We start from the raw sequence: 15103 nt of genomic DNA, 5'->3' as shown, positions 1-15103 counted from the left end.
AGGAAGGAAGGGAGGAAGGGAGGGAGGGGGGAGGGAGGGAGGGAGGAAGGGAGGGAGGGAGGAAGGGAGGGAGGGAGGAAGGAAGGGAAGGAGAAAGAAAACACTACGCCCGGCCCCCATCAAGTGGACAGAAAGGCGCAGAGAACGGACAGGGGGGTGGGGGCCGCGTGGAGCAGGCGCTGTGGCTGCCGCTGACGCCCCCCTCAGGAGAGCAGGTGCAGGGGTGGCTCTAGCACTGACGGGCCCCCGGGCACCTCTGCTGAGGGCTCTGATGCCAGGCCGGCAGCCGGCACTGGCCCCCCGAGGGCCTCCCGACGGCTCCTCAGGAACGCGTGTGGGAGCACCGGCAGTGGAGACCCAGGCCGCAGGGAGGACGGCCCCCGTGCCGCGGGGCCTCTACCTGCGGGACCTGCCTCCCTGAGCACCCACGCGGTCAGCCGGGTCTGGAAAGAGTCTTGGACAGTGTGAGCCGGGGGAGGGGACGTAGGTGGAATGTTCCGGACCGACCCCTCCTGACTTTCAGGGAAGTGATCGAGGTTCCAGCGTCCCTTCTGCCGAGGTCTCCTTCCTCACTCCGGGAGGAAGGGGCGGGGCACCACGTTTCCTTCTCACAGGTCACTTCGGGTTCCTCTTTCTCTTTGCTGTTTTGTTTTCCCGCCACAGGGAACAAAAGAAACTCCAGCGTCTCCCCGGTGCCCAGTCCCGGGGCGGGGGGACGACCCGCTGCGGCTGGAAGCGCCAGGGGGAACCCGAGCCCCCCGCCCCCCACCCTGAAAAGTCTCTGATGCCAGAGAAGTTAACACTCACTCACACAAACGAAACGGACTTTTCAAAACGTTGATTTTGAACCTGAAGCGTCCCCCACGCACTCAGGCGCACAGTTAAGCTGTCACGTTCACACTCGCCTGGAACGCAGTGGGGTTCGGCGTCGACGGCAGCGGGCCCACAGTCACGAGACCCTGAGCACAGGCGAGGGGACCCGCCTCAAGCAGGGTGGCCCCCACACCTGGAACCGCAGCGGGCACAGGGGAGCCAAAATCCACCCAGAGAGAGCACGCGAAAGCAGCCAGCGGTCGAGGGATTGCTGCTAAGCTCCCGTTCTCACGGGTGACGTTTGCAGAACTACTCGCGGTCTCTATCGCAGGCTCCGGTCCGTGTCCGCGGGCTGGAACAGGCTGGAACCCGTGCCCGTGTGAGAACGGACACCATCACAGCTGACGGCCGTGTGAGGAGCCGAGCAAGCGCCCCCGCTGCTGACGGGACAGGCGGGAGCTGGGGACGGAACTCCCGGTGGACAGTCAAGTGCCCGGCCACTGAGGGCACGTCCTGTTTGCAGGAGTAGCAGGGGGTGCCCCTCGGGGACAGCCACGGGCCGCTCTGTGGGGTCAGAGGCTAACCCACGACGTGGACTCTGTGCGGAGCCCTCCGCGTGGCAGTCCCCCGCTCCGAGCCTTTCTTTGAAGCGGCCTGGAAGCCAGCCACGCTCGTCCTTCCGGCTTGGTCCCAGGTTTCACTGGAAAGCTCTTAAGAATCCTACACGTGCGGATTCAAAAATGTATACTTAAATGACAGCATTCTGCCTCTTTTAAGAGGATGGTGACACGCCGTAACTTGCGGAAATGGCGATCTCAAGGAACAGAGTTAACGCCTTTGAAGTCTCAAGTAAAAACAAATCTCAAACTCAGTGTTTACGCCCCTCACATTCTTTTCAATAGCGTTTCGCTCACTTGTGCGAAGTAAAAATGAGCATCTCTCGACTGTCTGCTTGCCCGTCAGATACCAGGCTCTCCGCTGGGGAGGAGGGTGATTTCGCGTGCACTTGGCCAGTGACAGAGTCGGGCTCTGGGGTGGGGAATGGGGGGGCTGCCCTACTGCGAGGTAAGAACAGCCTGAAGTCTGGGGCCCCTGGGTGGCTCAGTCAGGTAAGCGTCCGACGTTGGCTCAGGTCACGATCCTACGCTTCGTGAGTTCGAGCCCCGCGTCAGGTTCTGTGCTGACAGCCCAGAGCCCGGAGCCTGCTTCGGATTCTGTGTCTCCCTCTCTCTGCCCCTCCCCTGCTTGCACTCTGTCTCCCCAAAATAAATAAATATTAAAAAAAAAAAAAAAAAAGAAAAGAACAGCCTGAAGTCTAATGGCAGATGGGCGAATGCTTCATCGGCCATCAGGAAAGTGAAAGACAGATGGCTCTGCTCTCGGAGCTAATGTAGGAGCTGGCCATCAGCCCGATCCACGCTTAGTCGGATAATCGGATAGCCCACTCAGCTCTCCCCACTATGAAGCAGGGGCCGGCTGGAACCCGCCCCTCTCCTCCCAGATCCCACTGGACCACGCATGGGCGTGGGCTCACGCGGGTGCCTGGGCCCCGGCCCACAGGGAATCACCACTCTACAGCCAAGATGCCAGTTCTGACACCAAAAGGCAGGAGAACCAAGAGGCACGTCTGCGCGTGGCCCAACCCGTTTCTGCCCCGATGATCATCCGAACCAGAAATTCTGTGCTGGACGGAAGCCACTCTCCACGCTGGCAGGCAAACACGTACTTCTACTGTCCCCGGCCCCAACATCCGGGAGTTTTCATTACCTGGCCTGGTGAGACGAGGAAAAGGGGGCTACCTGGCTTATAACGATGGTGCATTTTATTTCTATGCCTTCTCTCTGTCTTGGAGCTTTAAATTACTCTTCCCGTCGGCAAATATAGACGATAACTGAGGGAAAAAACGTGCACCATCTACACAAATATACAGCGAAACTACAAAGTATCTCCCTGGAACTGCTTGTTTCAGAAAATCGTAAGAAAATAGCTTCAATGCGACAGAAAGAGGACTTTCTGCAGGCTTCCTGCCCAGTCACAGTACAGCCAGTCGTAGATGTGGGTGAGGCTGGCCTGCAGCTTATCAGATATCCCTTAAGGTGGATAATTTTGATTTCCCAACATCCATGCCTCTCTAGAGATCAGTCTAAACCAGGTCCATTTTTCATGCCAGTCATGAGTTTGCCCGTGGTCGTGCGATCCAGTTCTGGCCAACAATCCATGAATTAAATTTGCTAGGTAACATTTAGGGAAGGTTGCTTGGACTCCCGGTAAAGAAATGGGCTGTGTATCCTCTGAGCACTGTGGTGTCTGGATGAGATGCCGGATGCCTGCAGCCATCTTATGACCATGAGAAGAGTCCATTCAAGGCTAAAGACAACACAGCGAGGATGTCAAAGTAAAGACCTGGGAGATCCTGTGTCATCAGTGACATCACCAAATCGTAGCATCAACTGAAATGCAGCTTTCTTCATCTCTAATTCTCACCTGAGGTAAACATGGCCCCTCACTGTTTATGTCCACGGATGGATGATAGACGGATGGACAGATGCACGGATGTATGGGTGGGTGGAGGGATGAGACAGAAATGCAGGCATCCAAAGGGTCTTCCTCACTGGGTTTAATTTAATGCTGTTTCTTGAAACTCAAAGTTCTAAGAGGGAGGTACTCCCTTCTGTAGGCAAATTCTGAGAAAATGAGAACTTGATGCTCTTCTCCCTGAAGTTTTTGAAGTCACGATAAAGTCTGGGCAGAAAGAAATCGGGACAGATGGGAGGGAAGAGGGGTTCCTATATTGCTTGTCTGATTATGATAAAAATGCATACAGGTCCCCTAGGGACGACACCGTAAACCCTGGTCCGGTCATCTCAGAGCCAATACGAGCAGTTCTGGTTTCGACAGCATAAGGATTTCCGTTGGCCAGTGTGAACAAAGCCTCTCCCGGCGAGCCTGGCCCCTGTTTCCGGAGGTGTGGCCGAGGGGCCATCAGGGCAGCAGCACAAGCCCTGGCCTGGGGAGCAAAGGCCCCAACCTAAATGCACAGTGAACAAGCCTGAGTTCTAAAGGCAGAAATACTGCTTCCTGAGAAAGGTTTTTAGGAAACAGTCCCTACACACACGGGCACGGGAACCAAGACAAAGCACTCACGCCAACACCCTAAACAGATTTACGTTCTTCTCAAGCCGTGCAGGGCACACTTGTGTGGACGCTTTCCTGCAGGAGCCGTGTAGTCGCTGAGCCCCACTCTCCGGCCTGCAGGCCTGGGCGGGGGTCTGCTCTGGGCGGGCACGGAAGGCGTGTGGCCAGAACGGGTGACTCGCTGGCCACCAAGAACCGGCTTGGATGCCACTGTGTTCTTCCAATTTGATCCCTGCTTGTCCCGGACGGGGACCAGGTGTGGGCGCACCGCACGTCGACCAGACGTTTGCGAGCCGGTCACCTGTCCTTCGGCTGCCTGGAATCCACTTGGGCGGCTTCCTCCCCTAAATGTCTCATGGTCACCCTTGAAAGACTGGGGGAAATAATTCCGGAAGCGTCAAAACGCTCACGCCTAGGTGCTAGATATGAAACCAGCGGCCGGATTGGATGACTTTTGAAATATTTTTGTACATTGGCGAATTATCTTATCAATCTACGAAGATTCAAACTCGATTCACGCAACAAAGGACTGCAAACGCATCTTCACTCGTGTCTATCCCAATTCCACGAGCAGTTCGTGCGCTTCGGGCGCGATGACGCAACCGCCTGGCTCAAACTCACACACAATACGAGGGAATAGATGCGTCTGCATCTCAGACCCTTGAACGGCTCTTGCTGAGCTCGCCTTTAGCACACGGTCTTGATTTTATGCTAAAGAAAGCCATTTGGAAAAAACAAACAGGAAAAAGAAAGCCATTTGGGGCGATCGGTTCTTCCGGCTTAGAAAACGCGGGGCTCCCCGTGCCACAGGCAGAGCAGGGGAAGCCCGCCGTGGACACGCGGCGCATTCTGCCGCCCACCCTGCTGGATACCGAGCCCGCCTGCCCGACTGCAGCCGGCCGGAGTCGGGGCCCGGGAGCCTCAGCCGTCACCGCTCCCCGCTGCACGCTGGCAGCTCCCGGGGGCCGTCGGAGGGGCGGTGTGCTCCAGGTGCCGACGGCCGGAGCCATTCGTGTCCGCGGCAGCCCCACGGCGCTGTCCGGGCAGCAGAGCGAGGTCTGGGGCCGGGCACCCGTGACGGCGGCACCCACAGCAGGCGCGCCTTCCCTGGCCTCCCGCCCGCGCCTCCCGGCCCGAGGGCGCAGCGCTACCTGGTGGACGTGCCGGGGATGGGGCGTCCGGTGTCCACGAGGACGCACCAGCAGTAGCCGGTGGACGGGTGGCACTGCACCGGCTTGTAGAGCCCGCCGTGGGCGCACTCCGGAATCACCACGTTGTCGTTCTTGGGCTGCCTGGCCTCTTCCAGGGCCGACTGCTGCTCCTGGTCGCAGGAGGACACTGGGGACAAAGGACAGAGGCGTGAGCGCAGTGGGTCCCTCGCGGGGCCCGCGGGTGCGACCGGAAGGCTGCAGGAAGCCGGGGAGGAAGGGGCAGAGGCTGGCCAGTCGGAGGGGGGCCGGGTCAGCAGGGCTCAGGGAGGCACGGTGGGCCCAGGTGACCGGCAGCCACCTGTTAAAGGAGGGGCGGCTCTGGGTGCACGACGATCCGGACGGCAGCATCGGCCTGTGGTCCCGCACCCAGGTTTCAGTCCAGGTTGTAAAAACTGAGGCCGTTTGTCAGTATTTGCAAACTTACTTTTTTTTTTTTTTTTTGCAAATCAGTGCTGGACTTTTAATTATCAATTAGTTTCTACTTTCAATTTTGTCACCAACTTTTATTTAAGATGACGCTGAAGCAAAGGACGTGAAAGTACACAAGCCCAGCTTATGTCCGAGCACCGAGGAACCCAGTCTCGGCAGACGGCGAGCCTGGGGCCACACGGCTGCGACAGCCACAGGGCGTGTCCACGGCACACGATGGCACCGGTGACTGTGGAAAATGCTTGCTGCTAACAGTGACAGAGGCACAATCTCACGGCATCCACCACTCATGTAACAAGCAGCTGCTCGTAGGGTTTTCCAAGGGCTAGACCTGCCCTAATTCATTTCGTGGGCTTTCTCAGGCAGCCATTTGGCAGATGAGAAAACAGAGGCACGGATAAGCCACTTGGGGAAGGCCACGCGGCTAGGAAGGGGCTGACCCAGAGCTCAGATCCAGACCTGTCAAACTCAGAAGCACAAGGTCTGACCGGTTTGTCAGCCTGCACCCGTCCGACCTCCGGGCAGATGCGGTTCTCGCGCCCCCTGTGTGACACTGACTTCAATATGCCTCCTGGGGGCACCAGGGGGGCTCGGGAGGTAAAGCGTTCGACTCTGGATTTCGGCTCATGATCTCACAGTTCGTGAGTTTGAGCCCCACATTGGGCTCTGGGCTGCCAGTATGGCGCCTGCTTGGGATTCCCTCTCTCTCCCTCTCTCTCTCTGCCCCTCCCCTGCTCATGCACACTCTCTCTCTCTCTCTCTCTCAAAATAATTAAATATTTATAAATAAATAAATAAGCTATCTGGAAAACAGTATGGAGGTTCCTCAAAAAAGTTAAAAACAGAACTACCCTATAATCCAGCAACCGCACTACTAGGTATTTATGCAAAGAATACCAAAACACGAGTTCAAAGGGATACATGCCCTTGGATGTTTACAGCAGCGTTATCGACAATCGTCAAATGATGGAAAGAGCCCAAGGTGTCGATCGATGGATGAACGGATAAGGAATATGTGGTACATGTACACAATGGAATACTACTCGGCCATAAAAAAGAATGGAATCTTTCCGTTCCGTTTGTAACAATGTGGATGGAGTTAGAATGTATTATGCTCCGTAAAATACGTCAGTCAGAGAAAGACAAACATCAGATGATTTCCCTCACATGTAGAATTTAAGACACAAAGAGAATGAACACGGGGTGAGAGAGAGACAGGAGAACCAAGAACCAGACTCTCAACTACGGAGAACATACCGACGGCCACCAGAGGGAGGGAGGTGGGCAGCAGGTGCGACCCGGGTGCTGAATCACTATATCACACACCAGGGGTTAACTAACCCGAATTTACATGAAGATGTGGAGGACAAACAGCTCTGCAAGCAAGCCGACTGCACGGGGCTATCCGCACTCCAGCACCCCCACAAGGTGAGTGCGGTCTACTCCATAATCCTCAGAGGGTAAGGCACTCGAGCCCAACAAAGTAAAACCTGGGGAGCACTTTATCCTTCGCTGTAGAGTCACACACGGTCTGAAATGCAATCTAGAAATGGTCAGCATATTCCAAACACTCCTGTTCTGGATAATTCCGGCCTAGACACAAAAGGGTAAAAATTAACACCGGCAAATTAAATCTCCCTCCTCCCCCATTTTAAAGAATTCCAAATGTGTGCGCTTGTCTGCACTTTGTCTTCAGAGTGGGCTTTCTCCGGGAGGGCCTCTGACCACTCAGCCCCTCGAGCGGACATGCGGAGACCCGGCCACTCACCCCCTGACCCCAGGAGGCTCGAGGTCAAGGCCGATCACAGAAGTGTCAGAGGTGGGACCGGTCAGGCTCTCACTCATGGAATCACTGCAGAGAACAGAGCCCTGTGTCCCCGGGCACATACGTGGCTAACGGTAGGGCGGCTCCGGGCCCCCCAGGGCTGTGGGCCCTCTCCCCCTGAGCTGCCCTGAGGGACCCCAGGCCCACAGCCCCGGGAACACACCCGTCCTCCGCCTGAGCTTCTCTATGGAATCGAGTAATGGCATTCTTTTGCCTTCGCATTTCTCCAAAGGAAGGAAACGGAGAGAACGATGCCTTGAGTGGATATAAAATCTTTATAGCACTTTCCTGCTTATGAAGCGATTTTCCATAAACCACGCTTTAGTCTGTTCGGAACCAGCTGACTGCAGTTCACAGGGACTTTGCGACTGTCGACGTAACATCGAGCAGGTGGGACCGCCGAGAAGCTGAGAAAGAATGTGCCGTGGGGGACCAGCACCCAACCCAGGGGGCCCCACGAGGATGAAAGAGGTTAGATGCACGAGCGGAGCACGAGGACCGTGCTTCCCAAGTGTCAGCTGGGATGGCCTGGCACCTAACAGGCCCTCGAGGAACTGCTCTTTTTCTTTTTAATTTTTTTTAACGTTTATTTATTTTTGAGACAGAGAGAGACAGAGCATGAACGGGGGAGGGTCAGAGAGAGGGAGACACAGAATCTGAAACAGGCTTCGGGCTCCGAGCTGCCAGCACAGAGCCCGACGCGGGGCTCGAACTCACGGACCGCGAGATCATGACCTGAGCCGAAGTCGGCCGCTTAACCAACTGAGCCACCCAGGCGCCCCTAGGAACCACTCTTTAGATGATAAACGGTTCTGGTATCGACAGTGAGAGAAGGACCCAGGTTGCAGTTCCTCTGGCCACTCCAATTACAACACAAGGACCCCGATGTGTGGAATTTCGTGACTTGTCCCTTACCGACTGTATTGCCAAATGCTAGGAGACTTGTTAAAAACCATACAAATTTCCGTGTACCCCCTCGAAAAAAACATTCACGTGTTGCGTTTCAGACCCTCCTCTGTGTTCCCACTAGAAAGTGTTTTCCCTGCCGTGGCCTCCTGGGCCGGACGCAGACTCCTGAAACCGGATGAGCACGACTGTGGCTTCATCAATCAGCGTATCTGTCCAGGTGGACATTTTGTAGGATAATCAGAGAGGCCATAAATCATTCCAATGTCACAGTAGATGCCAAAATCACGGTCATGAGCAAGAGGGAGAAGGAAAACCTTGGTCTCTGGGTGCACAGCACACTTCCTGTTCCCAACAGCCAGTGCTCTGGTCCCGGTACAGAAACCCTGGGACCCAGAAGGTCCTAGCGGCAAGCGCTCCGGGCCAAGTACAGAAACGGCCCGATCCGCCCCGAGTCCAGGGTGCAGACTCCTGCCCCGGGCACAGCCGTGCCTACTTGGGTGCCGTGTCCCCGGCACGTGAACACAAAGGAGGCCGGTAGAAGGTCTCCGCGGGACTGTCCAGACCACAGGAACCCACTCCGGGACCCTGGGGAACACTTGGCTGTGCAACTCCCACTCTTCGAGGCCTCCAAGTATTTCCAATAAATCCCCTGTGGCTCCACTTACCCAGAATCAGAGTTTTTTGGCTGTATATTAAGTCCTTTAAGCAACAATGTTCTGATCCTAAAATAGCCCAACATTAGGATCGGGCATTCGGTTTTCATTTCAACAATAACACTCCAACGATCGGGGTACCCGACGCACCTGGCTGAAGGTCCCGTCAGGCACTGTTCCAGGTGCCGGCGAGGCGACCCACGCGACGCGGGTGATTTCTAAAGATGTAATTCAGCTCTAATCCACAACAATAACTCACGGCCACTGCATCTCTTATAACGCCACCACGCAGCTCTTTTAAAATTTTAATCTGTTCCCTGTAAGTTCTGTCCTCTTCTGCATATGCTGGAGTTCGCTCAGCAAATACACAGCTCCATAAATAAAATCCATCCATGCTCACACGGTCATCATAAAGAAGCTTTCGCTCCAACCACAACTTGGAAACTGGCAAGAAGAAAAGGGCAGCGATTGGCACTTGTGGCCCGCATTGCCCCGTGAGTCACTTCAGACCATGAGAAGTCACTAGGCAAGGTGGAGCAGAGCCACACCTTCTCAGAGGAAACCCTCAGAGCAGTTAGCCCAGGACTACCAGGACTCACACACTTGGGAGAAGAGCTGATTCCCAGCACGCACCCTGGAAAACACACTGCTCACTGTGAACGTCCACTTGGTTCCTTTTCAGAAGTTTTATTAGTGAACAGAATTTATGGTGTGATTATTTGGGCACAAAATACTTCTCGAGCTCTATCCAAGGACATTCTGTATCTATAGAAATGGTTCTGGGAAATTCTCGAAATGTCCCTTTGGAGTATTTTATTTCATATTTGAAGGTTCATCACAAGCAAAGTAAGATTAAGTCAACAATCTCCTATAATTTGCCAAGAACGTTGTAAAATATAGAAGATACTATAGCTGAGTCAGAAGAAATCTCGTGTTTGTTGCATAAACATCCTGGTCAGTTAGAAATGTTAAATTAAGCAATTTTATTTGGTAAATCTGGCTCCATGTGGGGAATTCAAACTTGTTGGAGAAATGCAGTTCTGTGTTCCATTGCTAAGGGCCATGATGAAGGAAGAAGGCCTTTAGACAAACCGATGACAACCCCTGGGAACAGAGGCTAAACAGAAACTCGATTTCTGCTTTGGAAAGTGGCTCTCCCTCCCTAAGGCAGCACCAGCCCCAGGGGACCTGACCTCGGCTCACGCTGGGGCCACAGGGAGATGACACAGACACCCTTTGTTCATAAAGGGCATGAAGCACTTATAAGTGGAGATAAACACGGAACAAAGCTTATTTTACCACAAATCCAGAAACTTTCAAACACTGAGACACAGAAGCAGGGCTTTAAAAGGGCCCCACAGAAATAGGTTTCAAGGAAGGTCCGGAAACACGTGGAGGGAGGCCCCATAAAGCATTAGGAAAGGAGGCGCCCAGGGAGGGGCGTCTGGGTGGCACAGTGGGTTAAGCATCCAACGTCGGCTCGACTTCGGCTCAGGTCATGACCTCGTGGTTCATGAGTTGGAGCCCTGGGTCGGGCTCTGTGCCGACGATCCTGTCAGCACAGAGCCTGCTTGGAATTCTCTCTCCCTCTCTGCCTCTCCACCGTTTTCTCTCTCTTCCTCTCAAAATAAATAAAGTTAAGAAAAAAAGAAAGAAAGAAAGAAAGAAAGAAAGAAAGAAAGAAAGAAAGGAAGAAAGAAAGAAAAAGAAAGAAAGGGAATAGAAAACTCCCAGTGCAGCTGTGGGGGCGATGGGACAGGATGGGATGGCTGTTCTGAGCCAGGATGATGTCATCAGGGAAAAGGTCAGGTTCAGGAGTAGGAGTCAGGCCCCCAGCTTTCCTCGGCCCCTCAACCTCTTGTCTGACCAACTTTAGCAGAAATCTAATCCTCACTTAAGCCCGTCCTGCCTCCCAGGAGGACTGTGTGACCGAATGGCACAACACCTACAAAGTGATAGGTTCTACACAAACTTGGGAGTATTATTAATGTTGAGCACAAGGTTTACAGAACCCACCGGGCACAGAGACACAGAGATAAGAGGTCCTATAAAGAACTAGACTCGCAGCCCCAAAGAAAATTTAGATACTTTCAATACCATCCACGTAGAGTTTTTCAATCACACATTCAAGCATCAGAATGGGGAAATCCGAGAGCGCTATTTCTGCCACACGTCCATCCAGCGCTTTCTGTGTCTGGCCACGGAGACACCTCTCGACCCTCCAACCTGGCGTATACAACCCGTCATGCCGGCAAAGCTCAACATCCTCCACAAACAAGCAGACTTCCGTTCAGTTTGTCGAGTCCGTTCTCATCCAGGCCACTGGCTTTCGGGACTCTAGATGGCCCTCCTCTCGCCATGGCTTCGTGGCATGCCATGCTGATACCGTGAGCCACTTGACCCAACATAACTGTGGTGACTGCGCCGCTCTCTCTTCCACAATCCGTTCCATCTATGCTCGTGCGGTTCCACGCAGGTGCATTTGTGCCCGACTCCACGTGCTTGCCAATGTGTGTGGCTCAGACACGTGGCCTCCTGGGCCACGCACCCCGTGCCGAGCAGATTCCTCAGAAGTAATTAGCACTTTGGAGGTAATCTGCCTCAGTACTTTTTCATGAAAATATTAAAGTAGAAACATGAGTGCAACGCCAACTTGTCTCTGTAAATTTTCATTTCTACAGTCGTATAACCACTCTGTGCTTTTAGAAAACTACCTCTGCAAATTTGGTGGGATTAAAAAAAATTACTTAGCTTTTAAAATTATTTTATCTCCCAAGCCATCAATAGATTTCAGTGACTTATAATGTGTCTGAAAGTGTGTTCAAATAATCTGACGACCAGAGGGAAGTCAGATTATAACAAATGGCTGCAGGACATTTTTGAACTTGAAGAAAAAAAAAAAACACTTAGTTAATGATCTCATCAAGTATGCCCCACTTGATTTTAGTATGATGATGCCCCAAATGCATTTAAAGAAATTACATCCATTCCAAAAAACAGACAGACAAGAGACCTTTGGGTTCGGCCATATTTCATGGGTATGCAGGCTGCAGCAGTAAGTTTTGGCTAGCTCACCTTCCAAGAGTTTCACGTTAATATTTAGGGTTTCGCTGCTTACTTTTCGACAGGCACAGAATCCCGGGAAGCTTTCTAAAAAGCAAAATATTTGACGCTGTTGCCCATTGCGTGCCCACCACCACAGATGCAGAATTGTAACACCAGCAGGTCAACGGGCGGTTCCAGTCCTCTTCTTGATTCTGAGTTTCCTCTGTTCCGCCCTTAGCTGTCGGCACAGTTTGCAAGGACGCCACTCCAGGTCCCAAATTCTCCACAACAGGGTTTCCGTTGTTTGTGTCGTGGGGGAGAGTGACGCCCAGATGGTGGGTGGCTGGATGGTTATTGTTGTTCTTTGTAAAGGGACCCTGTGTCCCTTTATCCACATGATACTCTGCTCTTGGAACATTCTGTTTTCCCAGACACACCTCATATGAAAGAATCACGTGAATTCGCCATTCAACAGCAGCCAACGCCGTAAGGGTTCTTCAGAAACGATCTGCAGGTATTGAAAGTGTGCCCATACATTACCCTAATGGCTCTTGCTTATTGTATTTGCATTAATTCATATCCAGTTTATACTGACAGATTCTATTTTCTATTTCCTCTCATTTAGTTCTATAAAGGAAGAGACAATGAGGAAAAATTAATTTTCAAAGTCAGCATCGGTACTTAAATCTCTGGCAATCCTCCCCAAAATAGGGGGCAGGTTGCATGATGTGAAGTAGAGAAGACTGAATAAGATATGAAGAAACACAGAGTCAAGGCTGCTTCGTCCGACCTGGCCCATGGCTTTAGGGAAGTCACGTAAATGATGGCATCGCTTGCCACGTAGTATCACACCAGTCTAACTGCCTCCTGAGAGGGTCAGAGGAGCTAATGGAATAATATAGGAGTGTATGTAGAAAGAAGGATAAGGCGTCTTTCAAAACTGAGGGACTATTTAAAATACTAGAGGGGCGCCTGGCTGGCTCAGTCGGTTGAGCGTCCAACTTCGGCTCAGGTCACGATCTCGCGGTCTGTGAGTTCGAGCCCCGCGTCGGGCTCTGGGCCGACAGCTCGGGGCCTGGAGCCCGCTGCGGATTCTGTGTCTCCCTCTCTTTCCCTCCCCCACTCATGCTCTATCTCGCTCTCTCTATCAAAAATAAATGACATTAAAAAATTTTTAAATAAAATAAAATAAAATAAAATACTAGAAATAATACTCAGTAACTCCTTTAGATGTCTTAATGACATTATACCCTAAATGCAAATGTTTTCAGTTACAGTGAAACTATCCATTTTTATGCAAAGAAAACTTAGGTGTTATTTTTATTAAGGTGAATTACTTCATTCACGAAATGGCAAAACGCCCAGAAAACTGGTATTAGAAGAAAACTTTCTCTATCTGATAAAAAGTATATATATTTTATTTTCTTAATTTTTTAAAGCTTACGTATTGATTTTGAGAGACAGAGAGAGTGAGCAGGGGAGGAGCAGAGAGAGAGGGAGCAAGAGAATGCCAAGCAGGCTCCCCCCAGTCAGCGCAGAGCCTGATGCAGGGCTTGAACTCAGGAACCGGGAGATCACGGCCTGAGCTGAAACCAAAAGTTGGACACTTAACCAACTGAGCCACCGGAAAAGCATATATTTTAAAAACGCACAGCTAACATCAGATTTGATGATCAAAGACTTAATGCATTCGCTCTAAGATTGGAAATTGTGTCACCACTTATCATTATACTGGCTGTCCTGGGCAACGGAGTAAAGATAAGAAATAGAAACACAGAAAGATTGGGTGGGGGGGGATGTAGAACTTTCTCTAATCACACATGACAGGATTATGTACGTAAAATGAATCTAAAACATCTACAAAGAAAAAACTGCTAGAATTAATAAGTGAATACAGCAAACCCTCAAGACACAATGTCAATAGGCAAAAATCACCTGTCTATGTAGTAGCAAGGAATAACTAGAAAGTACCATTTTTAAAAGGCATTTCCAATACCATCAAAAACATGAAATAAGTTTATGAAAAGATGTGCAAGACATTGAAAAAGCACTGCTGAGGGAAATGAAAGGAAACCCATACAGGTAGAGAGAGAGGTGCCATGTTCATGGACCAGAAGACTCGGTGATGTTACAACGTTCATTCTTCCCAGACTGTCTGTGGTTTCAACATAACTTCCAACAAATCCCTAAGATGCTCTTTTGTGGAAATTGGCATTTTCATTCTAAAATGTATTTGGAAAATCAAAAGACCTGAAATATCCAAAGCACTCTTTTGAAAGAACAAAGTTGGAGGACTAATATTGCTGCATTTTAAAGGTCGTTATAAAGCTGCCTCTCCAGACAGTATGTGACTGGAATCGAGATAGCTAAATAGATAATGGGAAAAAATGAAGACTTCATAAACAGACCGCAGAATACATGTTCAATTGATATTTAACAAGGCACCAAAGCAATTCAAAGAGGGAAAGTCTTTTCAACAAATGATTCTAGAACAACAGACTATCTACGCTCCAATAAAAAAAAAAAAGTCTAAAGTACACCACACACAACAATTTATTTGAAAAGACTTTGAAAACTCATCATAAAAGCTAAACACTGTAAAGCGTCTAAAGAAAATACGTGAGCCTGCGTTTGTGACACTGGGTTAGACACTTTTTAGGTCCGATACAGAAAGCCTTAAGTACAGAAGAAATATGTAGTAAATTAGACTCTACTAAAACTGAAAACATATACTCACCAAAACACACCAAGAAAAAAGTAAAAGGCCAGGCCACAGACTGTGAGAAAATGTCCCTAAGGCATACATCCGACAAAGATTCAGGCTATATAAATGACTCCTACAGACTAATAAAAAAAGACGAAGAATTAAATTGGGCAAATATTTGAATAGATACGTCAAAGATAAGTAACTGAACAATAAACACTTGAAAAACGGTCTAGGACTATGTGCCACTAGACTGGCTCAAAGTAAAAATGCCAAAGCCAAGGGCTGGGACTCTCACACAAATGCAAATGATAGGAACGCTTTGGAAATCTACTCTTGGGTAAATACCCAAGAGTAATGGATAAAACATCCATAAAAT

General features: G+C 50.9%; 1 protein-coding gene across 4 annotated transcripts in view; it reads right to left on the bottom strand.

Annotated features, from left to right (window-relative positions):
• Positions 1-15103, bottom strand: part of SMOC2 (SPARC related modular calcium binding 2) — a 161011-nt gene that overhangs the window by 40756 nt on the left and 105152 nt on the right. For all 4 annotated transcript variants that reach the window (XM_049654606.1, XM_049654607.1, XM_049654608.1 and 1 more), the window contains exon 8: positions 5100-5286. In XM_049654606.1, coding sequence (XP_049510563.1) covers positions 5100-5286 — 187 coding nt within the window. The remainder of the gene's footprint in view (positions 1-5099; positions 5287-15103) is intronic.

This window comes from Panthera uncia, assembly GCF_023721935.1.
Source record: "Panthera uncia isolate 11264 chromosome B2 unlocalized genomic scaffold, Puncia_PCG_1.0 HiC_scaffold_24, whole genome shotgun sequence".
Lineage (NCBI taxonomy): Eukaryota > Metazoa > Chordata > Mammalia > Carnivora > Felidae > Panthera > Panthera uncia.
This window is presented reverse-complemented; position numbering and strand designations above follow the sequence as displayed.